This window comes from Trachurus japonicus, chromosome 16 (genome assembly GCF_045865225.1).
Source record: "Trachurus japonicus isolate A0001 chromosome 16, Traja_1.0".
Taxonomy (NCBI): Eukaryota; Metazoa; Chordata; class Actinopteri; order Carangiformes; family Carangidae; genus Trachurus; species Trachurus japonicus.
Window position 1 is genome coordinate 17,505,336 of NC_140922.1, and position 13,781 is coordinate 17,519,116.

At 39.8% G+C, this 13,781-nt stretch overlaps 1 protein-coding gene across 1 annotated transcript; it reads left to right on the top strand.

Moving 5' to 3' along the window:
• The first annotated feature begins 1,319 nt into the window (after window positions 1-1,319).
• On the top strand, window positions 1,320-13,597 carry LOC146972260 (NACHT, LRR and PYD domains-containing protein 1 homolog). The gene is made up of 16 exons (XM_085802288.1): window positions 1,320-1,528; window positions 3,365-3,626; window positions 3,833-3,876; window positions 4,131-4,386; window positions 5,762-5,796; window positions 6,581-6,869; window positions 7,181-7,209; window positions 7,773-8,058; window positions 9,067-9,110; window positions 9,194-9,267; window positions 9,525-9,739; window positions 9,834-10,081; window positions 10,219-10,347; window positions 11,312-11,444; window positions 11,560-11,589; window positions 11,996-13,597. The coding sequence occupies exons 2-16, from the start codon at window positions 3,371-3,373 to the stop codon at window positions 12,253-12,255; spliced, it is 2,328 nt and encodes a 775-aa protein (XP_085658414.1). The 5' UTR covers window positions 1,320-1,528; window positions 3,365-3,370; the 3' UTR covers window positions 12,256-13,597.
• Window positions 13,598-13,781: the final 184 nt, after the last annotated feature.

Genomic DNA, 13,781 nt, shown 5'->3' on the forward strand with positions numbered 1-13,781 from the left:
TTATAACATGTAGGCCTAAACATATTTAGGAATTTGGTGGGACAGTAGAGTGTAGTTTAGACAATAGGTGCAAAACAAGACAAGACAGTGGATAACAAGGCAGTGCGGTGAAGCATACCTGTCAAGTTTTGGATTTGAAAATAAGGGAAATTTTCCGGCACCCACCACGAGCCATCCCACCACCCCAACCAAGCTCCAGTATCCCTTACATTTCAAAACAGGTGTACAAGAAACCTAAAATCACTAGGCCTACTTGTCAACCACTTACAAACTACAGTTGGCTTTATGCACAGCTCCACTACTCCCTGAACTTCAGTCAGCTCCTTTAATTCCTGTCTTTTATTATTGGACAAATTCATTAATCCAGGTCTGTCTGATCATTGTTGTTGTGACTACTGAAGTCAGGCACACTTGGACATTTTAGCCTTAATGAAAACACAAAAGGGTACATGAAGAGGGAATGAAATCAGTCTCAAAAAAAAGGAAAAAGGAAATGTGAGAACATAGGGCCTAATTTTGAAAATACAGTAAATATTAGACTGTGGGAACACAAGGCCCAATTTTCAGTGAAAAAAAAAAAGTTAGAAATGTGGGAACATAGGGCTGTGGGAACATAGTGACCCCGTTTCGATGAGGTAAAAAATGTTGATGTGATGCCCACCCCCTTTCCGTCTGGTATGATTATGTATGTAAGAAATGTTCATAAAATAACATATGTACAAAGATTATTTATGAAGAAACCAGTTTTGTTTGTTGTTTAGAAATGTATACAGGCGTTTGAGCCATGATCTACCTTCCTGGGATGATACCCCCCCACACCTTTTTGTTATTATTTATTATGACTATATTATTATTTTGTTATTACTATATTATTATTATTATTATTATTATTATTATTATTAGGTGACATTTGACCTAGTGACAAGCTGTGTGACAGTCATAAAAATGCAATTTTCTTTGAAACAAAGTACCTACAAAATGGAGAGAATAAATACATACGGTAACATAATTCAGAGGGACTCAACTGATAAAATGATATGCCTTACAACTCTCAAAAAAAATTTGGGCACAAACGGGTTAGGGCATTTTAATCAGGATTGGTCTGATGAGGAGGCAGATTTCTTGGGTGTGAACGGGGAGGGTGCAGAGCAGCGCCGTCTCTGCAAATGAGCTACTGGTGCAGGTTTTGTGATTTTGGCTGAAAACTTCATAATCGCAGTTTAAAGACCACTCAGAATGCTGTAAAATAACTAAAAAGGGTGGTTGGAGGGGGGACTTTAACTCCTCCCCTGCCCACTTTCCCTCTGCTCTCCAAGCTGGGCTGACGCTGAGGGCATGTGCGAGGGAAACTCAACTCAACCTGCTGTTGGAAGGCAGCCCAGGTCTTTCATGTGGATCTAGTCTGGTGTCTCACACTCTTTCACAACGACCAGAGACAAAACAGAGGCTCAGTCAGTCGATAATGTGAATTTCCAGTAGGCCTAACTTTGTCCAAAAACCAGCCGAATCGGAAATTAGGTCGCACTCGGTGAGTTTTATTTCCACATCCACCACGAAACACCAGCAGTGAACTGAACCAGGAAGAAGCTGCAGTTTAAATTCAGTCAGCATTGTATGAGCACAAGTCATTTGTTTAGGTTTTGTAACCAAAGCTAAATGTTGTTTTTATTACTATGACATTTGATCATACTTTCGCTTTTGAAGTTGAGCTTCCTGTTGCCTGCAGAAACGTCACCGCCCATAAAACTTAAACACATCTCGTCGAAGTTAAGTTGGACAACACCTGAAGCTTCATGGCATGAGATGTGGTTTACAAAAAAAATATATGCGTGTATGTGTATAGGGACGTGGAGATTCAAAGCTTCATATCGGTGGTCCGATACGTTTGCGATGCGACTGCACCGGTGGATTCAGGGTGCATCGGATAAAAGTCATGGTTGAATTTGCAATGCATCTCTTCTAGCCTTCTACATCGGTAAATTCCATGGTTAAATCGATCGATCAATTTTCCGAGGCAACCTGAACGCACCACCGCGGAAGCCGCGCAGCCTCCCTCCCCTGACAGGTAGCAGCCATAATACATCCATGCCATGGTAGCAGCTGCAGCTGTAGGCAGAGCCACCAAGAAAAGTAAAGCGACGGGTCAATACCATGGATGTATTGGTCAATACTCGGCCGCCAGCGGCTGTAACTAGTAACAGGGCCGTTGTAGTGAGCTGGGAAGCGGTGGTAGCCACGGATGCTAACCGCTAGTTAGCGGTAGCGGTTAGCATCCGGGACAGCTAGCAGGGCTAGTAGCTCTGCTAACGTTACTCTGCTGCACAGAGCTAGAGAAAACACCACTCCACCCAGCAATGTCCCGTGCACAACAAAACATCAGTGAATTGTCTCTTTTATGTTGTGTTGTGAAGCACTTTGTAAACTTGTATTTTTAAAGGTGCTCTATAAATAAAGTTATTATTATAGCAAAAGACGAAAATGCAGACAGGACTAGAAGCCCATAGGTGATGATTTAGCAGGATTTCATTTGTATAAGTCTAGCATTTATTTTTGAGCAAAAACCTATAGCAACCTTTCAAATATGAGTTGTTAGCCCCTTAAAAATTAACCAAATATACATCCCTCAAATTGATACAGAGAGTAAAACAGAATAGTGGTATTGAGGTAAGAAACCTGATGTGGGCTAAGAAACTCTTGTATCACAACTGTATCGAACTGGATACATCATATCGAACCAATAAATGTCTTTGTAATTAAGTCATATCGTTATCAAATCATTTTTGAATCGCATCGTATCGTGAACAGGAGTGAATCGTATCGCATCGTATCGACAGGAGCCTCAGTGTGTATCGTTAATGTATCGTATCGATGGCAGCGTATCGAGATGCGTATCGAATTGGCCTCAGTGGTGGAGATATACAACTTTAGTATGTGTATACACACATGCACGTTCAAATCGTTGTCATATTTCATATCCTGTAGGCCTACATGCCATACATCCTCCTGCATTTATATAACACAGTTAATATAGCATTATACAAATAGAAACTGAAACTTTCACAGAATAAACATATGGCAGTAGCCAGTATCAATAATTATAGGAATAAAATTGGGGAATGAACAATGAAAAGTAGCAAGATGAACACATTTTTTTTTTTTTACCATGCTGAGAGTAATAAATAGAAGGACTAACATGCATTCTTCATAATAAATTATTTCATCATTAGCTCATTCTTTCATTTGCTCTTCAGTATCACAGTTTTTTTCCCTCCTTTTTACCAATGCAAATTAGTTTCTAAATATCCTTAAACTCACACTTGCACACTGACAGTCTGAGTCATCATACGTCCTTTTTCTTTTCCAGAGGACAATGATGGCGACTAAGAAGCTGCTTTATGAAACTCTGGATAAATTGAGTCCTCAGGAACTTGATGAATTCAAGTCACACATTGAACTGGAGAAAAGTTTCCCACTCAACGCAAGGACGCAGCTGAAAGTGGGAAACACACAGGAATTAGTGGAGCTGATGTACAGACAAGAGTGTGTGGAGATGATCAGAGAGGTTCTGAAGAAGATGAACAGGACTGATCTCGTACAGATGACAGAGGTCAGCTCAGGAACTGGAGGTGAGGTGAAAAAGACAGTATGTTAAAACCTGATTTGTCCTCTTCTCTTTACATTTTAAAATACACCTATATCAAGAAATGTAAATTGTGTGGTTTTAATGTGAAACATAATGAGAATGCTGTGGGAGAGCAGATAAATAACAACTTATCACTTTGCTTGAGAAGCAATTATGGCACCTATTTTTATTTCCTTTATTTCTCCTCAGAAAAACGCCTAGTGGATGAACAGCCATCTACACTGATTCACAAAGTAAGTAATGTCACCTCTGTCTGTCCATGTGCTGCAGATTTCATTCAGTAAGATGAAGGTTTACAATCAACATGACTGGTGAAAAAGGAATCATCCTCTGCTCAAGCAGATAATAACCAAATATTAGTTAATCTATGGAAAACAAATTCAAACATTCAAATGAATAAAATAATGACGGAAAAAGACAAATCCTTAATTTTCCCAATGTTGTAATGACATCTACACTGTATGACCATGCACTTGGAATTCTACAGGTTGCATCAACACTGACCGGTTTCAGTTTTCTGGATCTTGAGAGATTCAAGTGGTTCCTGCAGCTCACTTGCTTCCACAAAGGTTTTCCGTACATCTCATGGAGACGACTGGAGGGACACAGTGCAGACAGACTGTTAGAAGTGATGGTGGAGATGTGTGGCCTTCAGTCTGTGGATGTGACCGGGGAGGTTTTAATGGACATGAACAGGACCTGTGTGGATCAGAGGCTGTCAGAGATCAGCTCAGGATTCAAAGGTGAGATAAAGAAAACAACTGTCATGTTGTAATAAATAAATATACAGGGTTGAAGAATCTTTGTATTTGGCACAAATCACTGCTTGAGAACTAAACCTTCACCAAATCTGATGCTGAATAATGTAGCTGTTGAGCGGGTAGAAGAAACAAAGCTGCTTGATGTGACAGTAGAGAACCCTAACTGTATGGACGATCAGCCTAACATCACATCTTGATTATTGCTAAATGCAGTTTTGTATCAAGCCATGGTTGCTTGGACATGACTTCCAGCTCGAATGGGAGAATCAACAAGTAAACTTTAACAACCAAGTGACACATCCTATACCTTTGGTCCTATGGTTGTAGTCATACTGTGCAATTTTTTTGTTTTATGCCATGGAAAACCATTAAGTACAGAAATGATGCATCCAATACTTAACCCTGTATGCTAATGAGCAAGTTAGTATGTGTTTATATGTCTAGCTGAAGCATAATGTGCGTACATATGCATATAGAACTACTGTAAATGAGTATGACAATGTAGAGTTGCGTGTTTTTGATGAAAAATTTTGATGTTATCATTGTTTGTATGTTTTTATCCATTGTAATGTAATGTTTTATGTTTTGTTTGGACAACAGAAAGAGTAGCTAATGAATCAGAATAGTGGCATCCAACTTATAGTATAGAACTATACAGCAACATCATAGTCCTATACCATAACAGTAAAAATACTGTGTTTCCTGTAAATTTCACACTTGAAGAGAATGATGGAACAAATTGAATTTATGTGAGACAATGAGACAAAATTAGATGAAATGATTTTTAGGGGATGAATGTTTTGTATTTAACCTTTAAACCGGCAATATTCTGAAGAATTAATGAGCCTGTTTACTCTTGTAATTTTCTTATAAATATTTTATTTACATATTTTCTTGGAAATCTCCTTTCCTTTATTTGGGCCTAATGTTCTAGTTTGTTCCGGGTCTGTTAATAAATGAACCCAAACTCTAACCCTGTCTTGAATTGTAGTTAGTATTTCCACAGCCTTACCTCTGTCAAACCACTCAGGTCTCAGACATTAATTATTAGAGGCTTTTTAACTGTCACAACTTCATGTGATTATGACTAGGGTTAAATGTGTTGCAGCTTCAGGATCACCAGCTGAAGTATCTGAATATGGAGGTTAAGATTAGGTACAGGCAGTAGTAGTAGAACTGAGAATAATGTTGAATGAAAGTGAACTGAATCGACGTTGTGTTAACATCCAGAAACCAGTCAGTGCTTTGATGGTGTTAGTATGAAGTAGATTTTCTGTTGATATCAAACAACACAGTCTGACTGTGTCTGATGTGAAATCAATCATTCCTGAATCTTTCATGTTTCCTTTCTTCTCAGAGAAAGATGAACGCTGCTCTGCTCTGATCCAGAAAGTGAGTAAAGTCACAATTTGTTTAAGGCTGAAACAATTTAGTAACTGACAGAAAATTACCTAAAAGCCATATTAAAGGGACAACGAGGAGTTTCTATTTGGTTATAAAAAGTCTCACGTTAATGTCGATGAATCTCCGCTACCCACACTTGTTAATGGCTCCATTTTCGATAAATACATCGTTTTGTCTCTATCGTTATTTTGTTATTATTAGTGGTGCCGGAAATGCTGGGCGAGCCGACCAGAGTTTCCTTTCGCAGCGAGTTATGAGAATAACGCGGCCGAATCGCTATTATGGTCAGAACTACGACGGTAACTGAACCTCTTTGAACCTCTGACTTTAATTCTTGATGAATGAAAACTGTCTGTTTTGCGCTGGTCGAAGAATTCTACGGTGTGCGTGGAGGCTCATAAATGTAGTGTGAAAACGCTTCGCTTTCCCAAAACTCCTCGTTGTCCCTTTAATGGAAGGTCAATCTCTGAAGTCACTGTGCAATTTATTATAACAATGACCACTATTGTAACAAATGATAGATAGTTGAGGATATAATTTGTTGATTAATTAATTAATTTGGGAACTGAAGCTTAATTCAGTCGTGTATTAATGACCTTGACTTCACCGAAAGAATGTGTGGTTTGGGCATAACTGATATTACCAGTTGTGTGTTACAGCTGATGTCATCTAAACATGCGCACACAACACACAATTTTCGATGTTAGTAAAAAATGATTAATAAAAAATAATCTGTTGATAAACTGCACTCTTTCTGCTTTGAATTTACCAGGAAGAAACGATGGTGTCTGTTATCCAGCTCCTTCTGGAAACACTTTCTGATTTGAGTGTCAGAGAGCTCAGTGGCTTCAATCAGCTTCTCCTGAGTGAAATTTGCCATCAGAGGCGTCACTCAGACGTCCCATGGACCCTGCTCATGAAGACACACCTGGAGGACACTGTGTTTTTAATGGTGCAGACTTATGGTGAAGAGTCTGTGGGGATGACTGAGAAGGTTTTAAAGAACATGAAGAGGACTGATCTGGTACAGAGGCTGTATGACAGAAACTTAGGACCCACAAGTAAGACAATAAAGACATGAAGAAGTCACTGAAGAAGCCCATATTTCATGAGTCATGTTATCTTTTTAACGATAAGTAATAATGTTTATAAAGTATACAATACTATTAGGAGACATATCTCCTCGTGCATATTTCATGACTAATGTGAAATATGAAAATAAATGAGAGCAGGTAAATATTACCATTCATACATATAAGTAAATATGTAATGGGGGAAAAGTTGAGAGTAATTTAGTTTAGTTGATCTCTCTGCCGTGTTTCTGTTCAGTTGTCAGTCACTAATGTGTCATGTTTTTTTCTCTTCACTCTAGAGAAACGCTGCTCTGCTCTGATCCAGAAAGTGAGTGAAGTCACATCTGTTTGATTTTATATAACAAATGTTTCATTGAATAGATGCAGGTTGAAAATGATAGTGAAGATTTTATCTACAATTCAGACTTATGAACTTCTGCTGTGATTTAATCCAAGAGTAAAGTTCAAAGTTTTTTTTATTGTCACTGTATACAAACCACAGAAAAGAATACATATACAACAAAAAGTTAAAATAAAAATTCAGATAAATCTAACAGAAAAACAGTGGCATCCACACACGCAACACTCATCCATGATGTGTTTACCACTGAGGATGAGAAGAGGAAACAGCAGGCAGACGTTTCTCTTTAACTTTTACAGTAAAGAGAAGATTGATCCATTAATATCACTTGTTTATTTTCACTTGTTTATGTGCAACAGAGAAGATGATGTGAAAGTGAATCTATCGTAAACAATATGACAGCAAATACCATGTGTTTCACACCTGACACACATCATATACATCTACACAAACAATGATACAATGCAAAGAGACACATTTGTAATTGTCCAAGTGGATTAAATGTCCTATGATTATATTCATGTTTCCAGGTGGCTACAGTGGCAGCTGTTAAACATCTGCTTCTGGAAAACCTGAAGGATTTGAGTGTTGAGGAGCTTCAGAGATTCAAGGAAGTCCTGCAGTGGATTCCCTCCCCATGGGGAACTTCAGTCAGTCCATGGATGTTGAAGAGCAGTGACAACAGGGCAGATGTAGTGGATGTGATAATGGAGACCTACAGCCAACAGTCTGTGGAGGCGACCAAGAAGGTTTTCATGAAGATAAACAGGACTGATCTGGTTCAGAGGCTGTCAGAGACCAGCTCAGGACTCAAAGGTAATTCATGTCAATGAATACTGTCCTAATAACAAAAATCTTGTATGCAGGACGTACACTTAGGCAGTCAGCTGAAGTTGAATATCCATGGTCACTGACTATAGCATGACTCTAACACCAACCCTCGTTATTTGTGTGATGTTTGCTATTATTAGGTTGTTACATGCAAACTACACTATATTACCAAAAGTATTCGCTCACCCATTCAAATGATCAGAATCAGGTGTCCTAATCACTTGGCCGACTGTGAAATTTGGTGGAGGAGGAATTATGGTATGGGGTTGTTTTTCAGGAGCTGGGCTTGGCCCCTTAGTTCCAGTGAAAGGAACTTTGAATGCTTCAGGATACCAAAACATTTTGGACAATTCCATGCTCCCAACCTTGTGGGAACAGTTTGGAGCGGGCCCCTTCCTCTTCCAACATGACTGTGCACCAGTGCACAAAGCAAGGTCCATAAAGACGTGGATGACAGAGTCTGGTGTGGATGAACTTGACTGGCCTGCACAGAGTCCTGACCTGAATAATATCCGATAGAACACCTTTGGGATGAATTAGAGCGGAGACTGAGAGCCAGGCCTTCTCGACCAACATCAGTGTGTGACCTCACCAATGCGCTTTTGGAAGAATGGTCAAAAATTCCTATAAACACTCTCCTCAACCTCGTGGACAGTCTTCCCAGAAGAGTTGAAGCTGTAATAGCTGCAAAAGGTGGACCGACATCATATTGAATTCTATGAGTTAGGAATGGGATGGCACTTCAGTTCATAAAATGAGTAAAGGCAGGTGAGCGAATACTTTTGGTAATATAGTGTATATACACAGAGTGCAAAAACATTTTGTATTTATATCATGATTTACTTTCAAGAGATATGGTTACCTAAACGGCTGCATCTAACTAATTTTTTGTTGTGTGCAGTGTTGCCACTTTTCCTCAGCTTAGACATTATGGAAAGTTACCATATTATTTATCAACATCAATTATTTAAAATGTTGCTGTGTTTTTATAAGGAGATTCGATGAGCTTGAAGGCTAAGAGTTGTGGACACACTAAGGTAATCCCTTACATTAATTTATTCATTCATCCGTTCATGTGCTCATTTAGACGACAGCTGACTTTTCTGACTGTCCTCTGCAGCAGGAATCCAGTGACTGGACTAAACTTGAACCTGAGGTGAACAGTACAGAAGCAGATGAGGCTTCAACTTACAGGTAAAAACAACAAGTTGAAAACTGCAGCTCAGCAACTGGAGCAGTAGGAAGAAGTTCAGCTTGGTTCATGGGATGTTTTCACAGGAGGAAAACTAGAATCTCTCTCTGTGCTGTTACTGCTTCTAGCAAATCAACATGACAAGTAAACAATGATGTTACATCTGATTCTGAATAAAGTCCAGGCAGATTATTTTCACTGTGTCTCTAATATAGAGTTATATGCACAAACACAAACTGACCTGTTTGGTCTGATTTAGTCTACAGTCTGAGGCAGGACGCTTTGAGTGCAGTGTCTCTGCTTTACGCTGGGTCTGTAAGGAGAAGGTCAGCCTCCAGTACCAGTTTAACTCTTGGGAGGACCACATGGAGAGGATGGAGAGCAGGCAGTACATGCCTGCAGGACCTCTGATGAACATCACAGTGGATGCTGGGAGGTTGGATGAAGTCTACCTGCCACACTGGATCTGCATAGGTCAGTGGACTTTGTACATCTCTCACTGCACAAGAGAACAACAACTCTGCTGCAGTCGGTTCCTCCTCACTGTGTGTGCTTGTTTCTTGTGCAGATGACGACCCAACAGTAAAAGACAACTTTGCAGTCCTGCACATAGATGAGTGTGGAGATGTTGTGGAAAAAGTATTTGAGGTCACACCGTCCCATGTCAAGTTGGCTGAACCAGTTTTCTCTCTTTTTCTCATCCTGGTGAAATTCGGCCTTTGGAAAATAAAAACAAAAGTGTTGATTTATCAGACCAACACAGCTTTCCTCACGCTCCATGTTTATCTGATCCCTCGTGATCCTGGTCTGCAGCAGGTTATTTCATGTCTTACTGTCTCAGTACCACTTATCATAACATATAAAATGCACCAGAAAAAAAAGATAAATACACAACAGTGACACTGTTAGATACTAGAAGTTGTTTAAAATATATTCTGTCTTTTCTTTGACAGGTAATGGACGAAAGGGAATTATCCCATGGATACAAAATAATCCGAAAACCACATCCAGAGAAATCTCTGAAAATGCATGAGTGTTTCATCCTGGCAACAGATTTGGTTGGTGCAGAAATTACACCTGAGGTACGGTTTGATCTGTTTTAACAATAATGTGTGATGAACTGTGATACCGTGGGATGAATTTAAAGGGATAGTTCAACATTTTGGCAAATTGGCCCATTGCCATAATCCCTATAGTCATAGCAGTAGGTTCGTTACCTTTAATTGTCAGTGCAGCTACTTTTAGAACGGTGGAGCAGAGCGGCCAGCTGCTCAGAGCTACACTATGGAGGCTAAAGGAATTTCTTGGTTTCCCTCATCAAACTCATCAAATACAAAATACAAAAACGCTTTCATGGACAAGTTGTGACCTGCACATTCACCATGCTGAGATAATAACGGAACGTTGCGAAACGGAGCCGTTTTTGAGGTAAATACAGAGTCTGCTTGCTGAAAAACTGTCCCTGAACGCAACGCGCACCAGCGGTTTTGCATGAATTTACCCCTAAAACGACTGTCTTCTAACGTTCCGTTATTATCTCATAGCGTGGTGAATGTGCAGGTCACAACTTGTCCACAAAAGCGTTTTGGAGTTTTTAGATTTTGTATTTGATGAGGGAAACCAAGAAATTCCTTTAGCCTCCGTAGCATAGCTCTGAGCAACTCATGGCTCTGCTCCGCCGTTCTAAAAATAGCTTACTGCGATAATTAAAGGTAACGAACCTACTGCTATGACTATAGGGATTATGGCAATGGGCCAATTTGCCAAAATGTTGAACTATCCCTTTAACTGAGCACATAAATGTTCTACCTTATTAATAATTTGACAAGTCTAAGGCCATATGAAGCAGTATAATTTAAGAATCTACTTTGAGAAGGGCTCATGTGAGCCACGACCCTGTGTCTGACTGGCAGCCTGTCCAGGGTGAACCCTGCCTCAGCTCAGACAGCAGGGATTAACAGACTGAACATTGCAGGACTGATGAAATGCCAAGTGGCTGTCATCAAAACTCTTACCCTCCCCCACTTTCTTTAATTTCTTTCATAGACCTTAGAGCTCGAATCTGGATGGGACCCAAATTTCCTTGAATTGTTCATTGAAAATCCAAGTGGAAACTTCAAGCTCTATCTCAACCACGAGGGAGAACTTCAGCCACTGTGGACCTGTGTCATTCGAAACGGTCATTTTTATGATGCATCATATTTGTTGAGTTGGATGGATCATGAGTAAAGCAGATGTCACCAGTAACATCAGCTACATATTGATGTTTTTACCTCTGCTCTTTTTTTTGTCAGATGAATACCAAAGCCCTGGCCATAGACAAGGTAAGAGAACTAATGGATTAAGGACTAAGAAATATTGAATTTGTCACAACCTTTTGTTCCTATCCACCTTATTCCTGGGGTTGTTACTGTAGAAACGGTTGTGGTGGAACCTGTGAGACACCGGACGTCATGCCCATAATTCCCACAAGGTGTCATGGGGGCTAGGAATAAGGTGGATAGATTTATTTCCAGACAAGACAACATCCTGTGTTCATTAATAAATGCCAATAAAATGTACATTTTGCATTTTGAGATTACCAATAAAATGTTGAAAGTTCAGAGGTCCAACTCAAACACTGACAAAACATTTTGTTTGTTTCTTCTCTCTGTATTCACTTTAACCTCAGTTAACCCCCTCTATAAACATGGACCGTAACAAGTTATTCTTCACCTCCTCTGCTCTCAGGGAAGCACTTTGTGGATGAACACCAGTGTGAGCTGATCCAAAGAGTGAACAACATAGCACCAATCTTGGACAGTCTTCTGAGAGAGGGCGTAATCCAACAGGAAGGTTATGATCAAATCTGGGTGACCCCGACCCCTCAGGAGAAGATGAGGAAGCTCTACAACGGACCTCTGAGATCTGGTGGCCACATAAGCAAAGACATCTTCTACAAAATCCTCCAAGAGAAGGAGCCATATCTTGTTGCTGCTCTGAGGAAGTAGTGACTATGGTTCATTTGCCTTTTTTGACCAAAAGACCTGAGGACTGTCCCTCCTCTGGGCTACTTGTGAAATGTCTCTTGTTGCAAATACCTTGTTATGTTAAGATGATGTGAAAGACAGCTACTATTTTTGTACCAGCTATCATTTGAACACACAGATACAGATGTAGCGAGCAGCGTTACAAATCCCATATTTCCAGTTTTTCCTGGACTTAGCTCTCTGTGGGAGACTTGGTTTTGGTGGCAGTGGTTAAACTTGGGATCAGTCGAACCCCTACAATTCTGTCAAATTCAGAACAAGGCCCAATAAACCCTTAAAGACACTTTATACTAGGGTTTAACATCTCTAATTTTGCTCTAAATTTTTTTAAAGATGATTTTTACAGTTTTATGCCACTGTCAGACTACATGATCTTTAAGGCCGGTGCTGATGTTGCAGATGAAGTCACCCACCAAAGCCCCTGAACAGCACCACCCTCTACTCTGTGTGAACTCTTCAAAACAGTGATTATTGAGGCTCATCCAGAGATATCTATCTAGCGAGCTAAACATGTGCTAGATGGTTTTTAAATCTTAACTGATTCTCCTCCTCCAGTTTTACACAGCTATCCTTGAAAGCATCCTCACAGCATCCATCACAGTTTGGTACGGCAGTCTGGACACTCACTCACGCAGCAAACTCCAACATATCATAAAAAAAGCATCTTTAATCACAAACACCCCTCTCCCATCACTTGACTCACTTCACCATAAACGCACAATAACAAGAGCACATACGATCACCTCTGATCCAACACACCCAGCCAACCACCTGTTTCAACTGTTGCCCTCTGACAGGCACTTTACTGTAGGTCCATATCAACAAAAACAACCCGGTTCAAAAACAGCTTTTTTCCCCACTGCCATCAGGTTACTGAACTCCACTCATCCTCAAACTCCGTCTGTGTTAAATGTCTGGTCTGATGTTGATGTCTGTTTATGTATGTTAAATGTGATGTTTGGTGCCACACAGTACTATGTGCCACTATGCTGTGCCGAAAGCAAATTCTGCCGACTTGTTGTGCAGTCCTTAATAAATGAAATGAATGAATAAATGAAATGATTCTTAAAATATGGGACACCACAGACTCAAGGGCAGTTTCAACTTTTAAAAAAAATACATTATAATCTTCTATACACACACAAAGTACTTTCTCCACACACAGAATTTCACAGAAACTTTGTGTTCAATCATGACATAAGAAGAAAAATGATAGAAGTCATCATCATTGTGGTAAAATCCAGCCCCCACTTTGTTTTACTAACAAAGTACTGATTTCTAGCAAGCCAATAAGGTCATAATTCACCTGCTTCAGTTTATTTAACGGCTGGTATTAAACATCTTTCTGAACTACACTAGAATAAGCACTTGATAAGTGGAGTAGCTTAGTCAATTAACACCATGGTGGTGTTTAGAATGGCTTAAGGTGTTTACAATACATCGGACACTGAAGTAGGTGATTTATGATCCTGTTGGCTTGCCATAGA

What these genes read in the sequence shown, in the direction of transcription:
- LOC146972260 (XM_085802288.1), top strand. Translation starts at nt 3,371, where the DNA reads ATGATGGCGACTAAGAAGCTGCTTTATGAAACTCTGGATAAATTGAGT. An exon ending in CAGAAACTTAGGACCCACAA is followed by an intron (nt 6,870 to 7,180) that starts GTAAGACAATAA and finishes TCTTCACTCTAG; the next exon opens with AGAAACGCTGCTCTGCTCTG. An exon ending in GACCTGTGTCATTCGAAACG is followed by an intron (nt 11,445 to 11,559) that starts GTCATTTTTATG and finishes TTTTTTTGTCAG; the next exon opens with ATGAATACCAAAGCCCTGGC.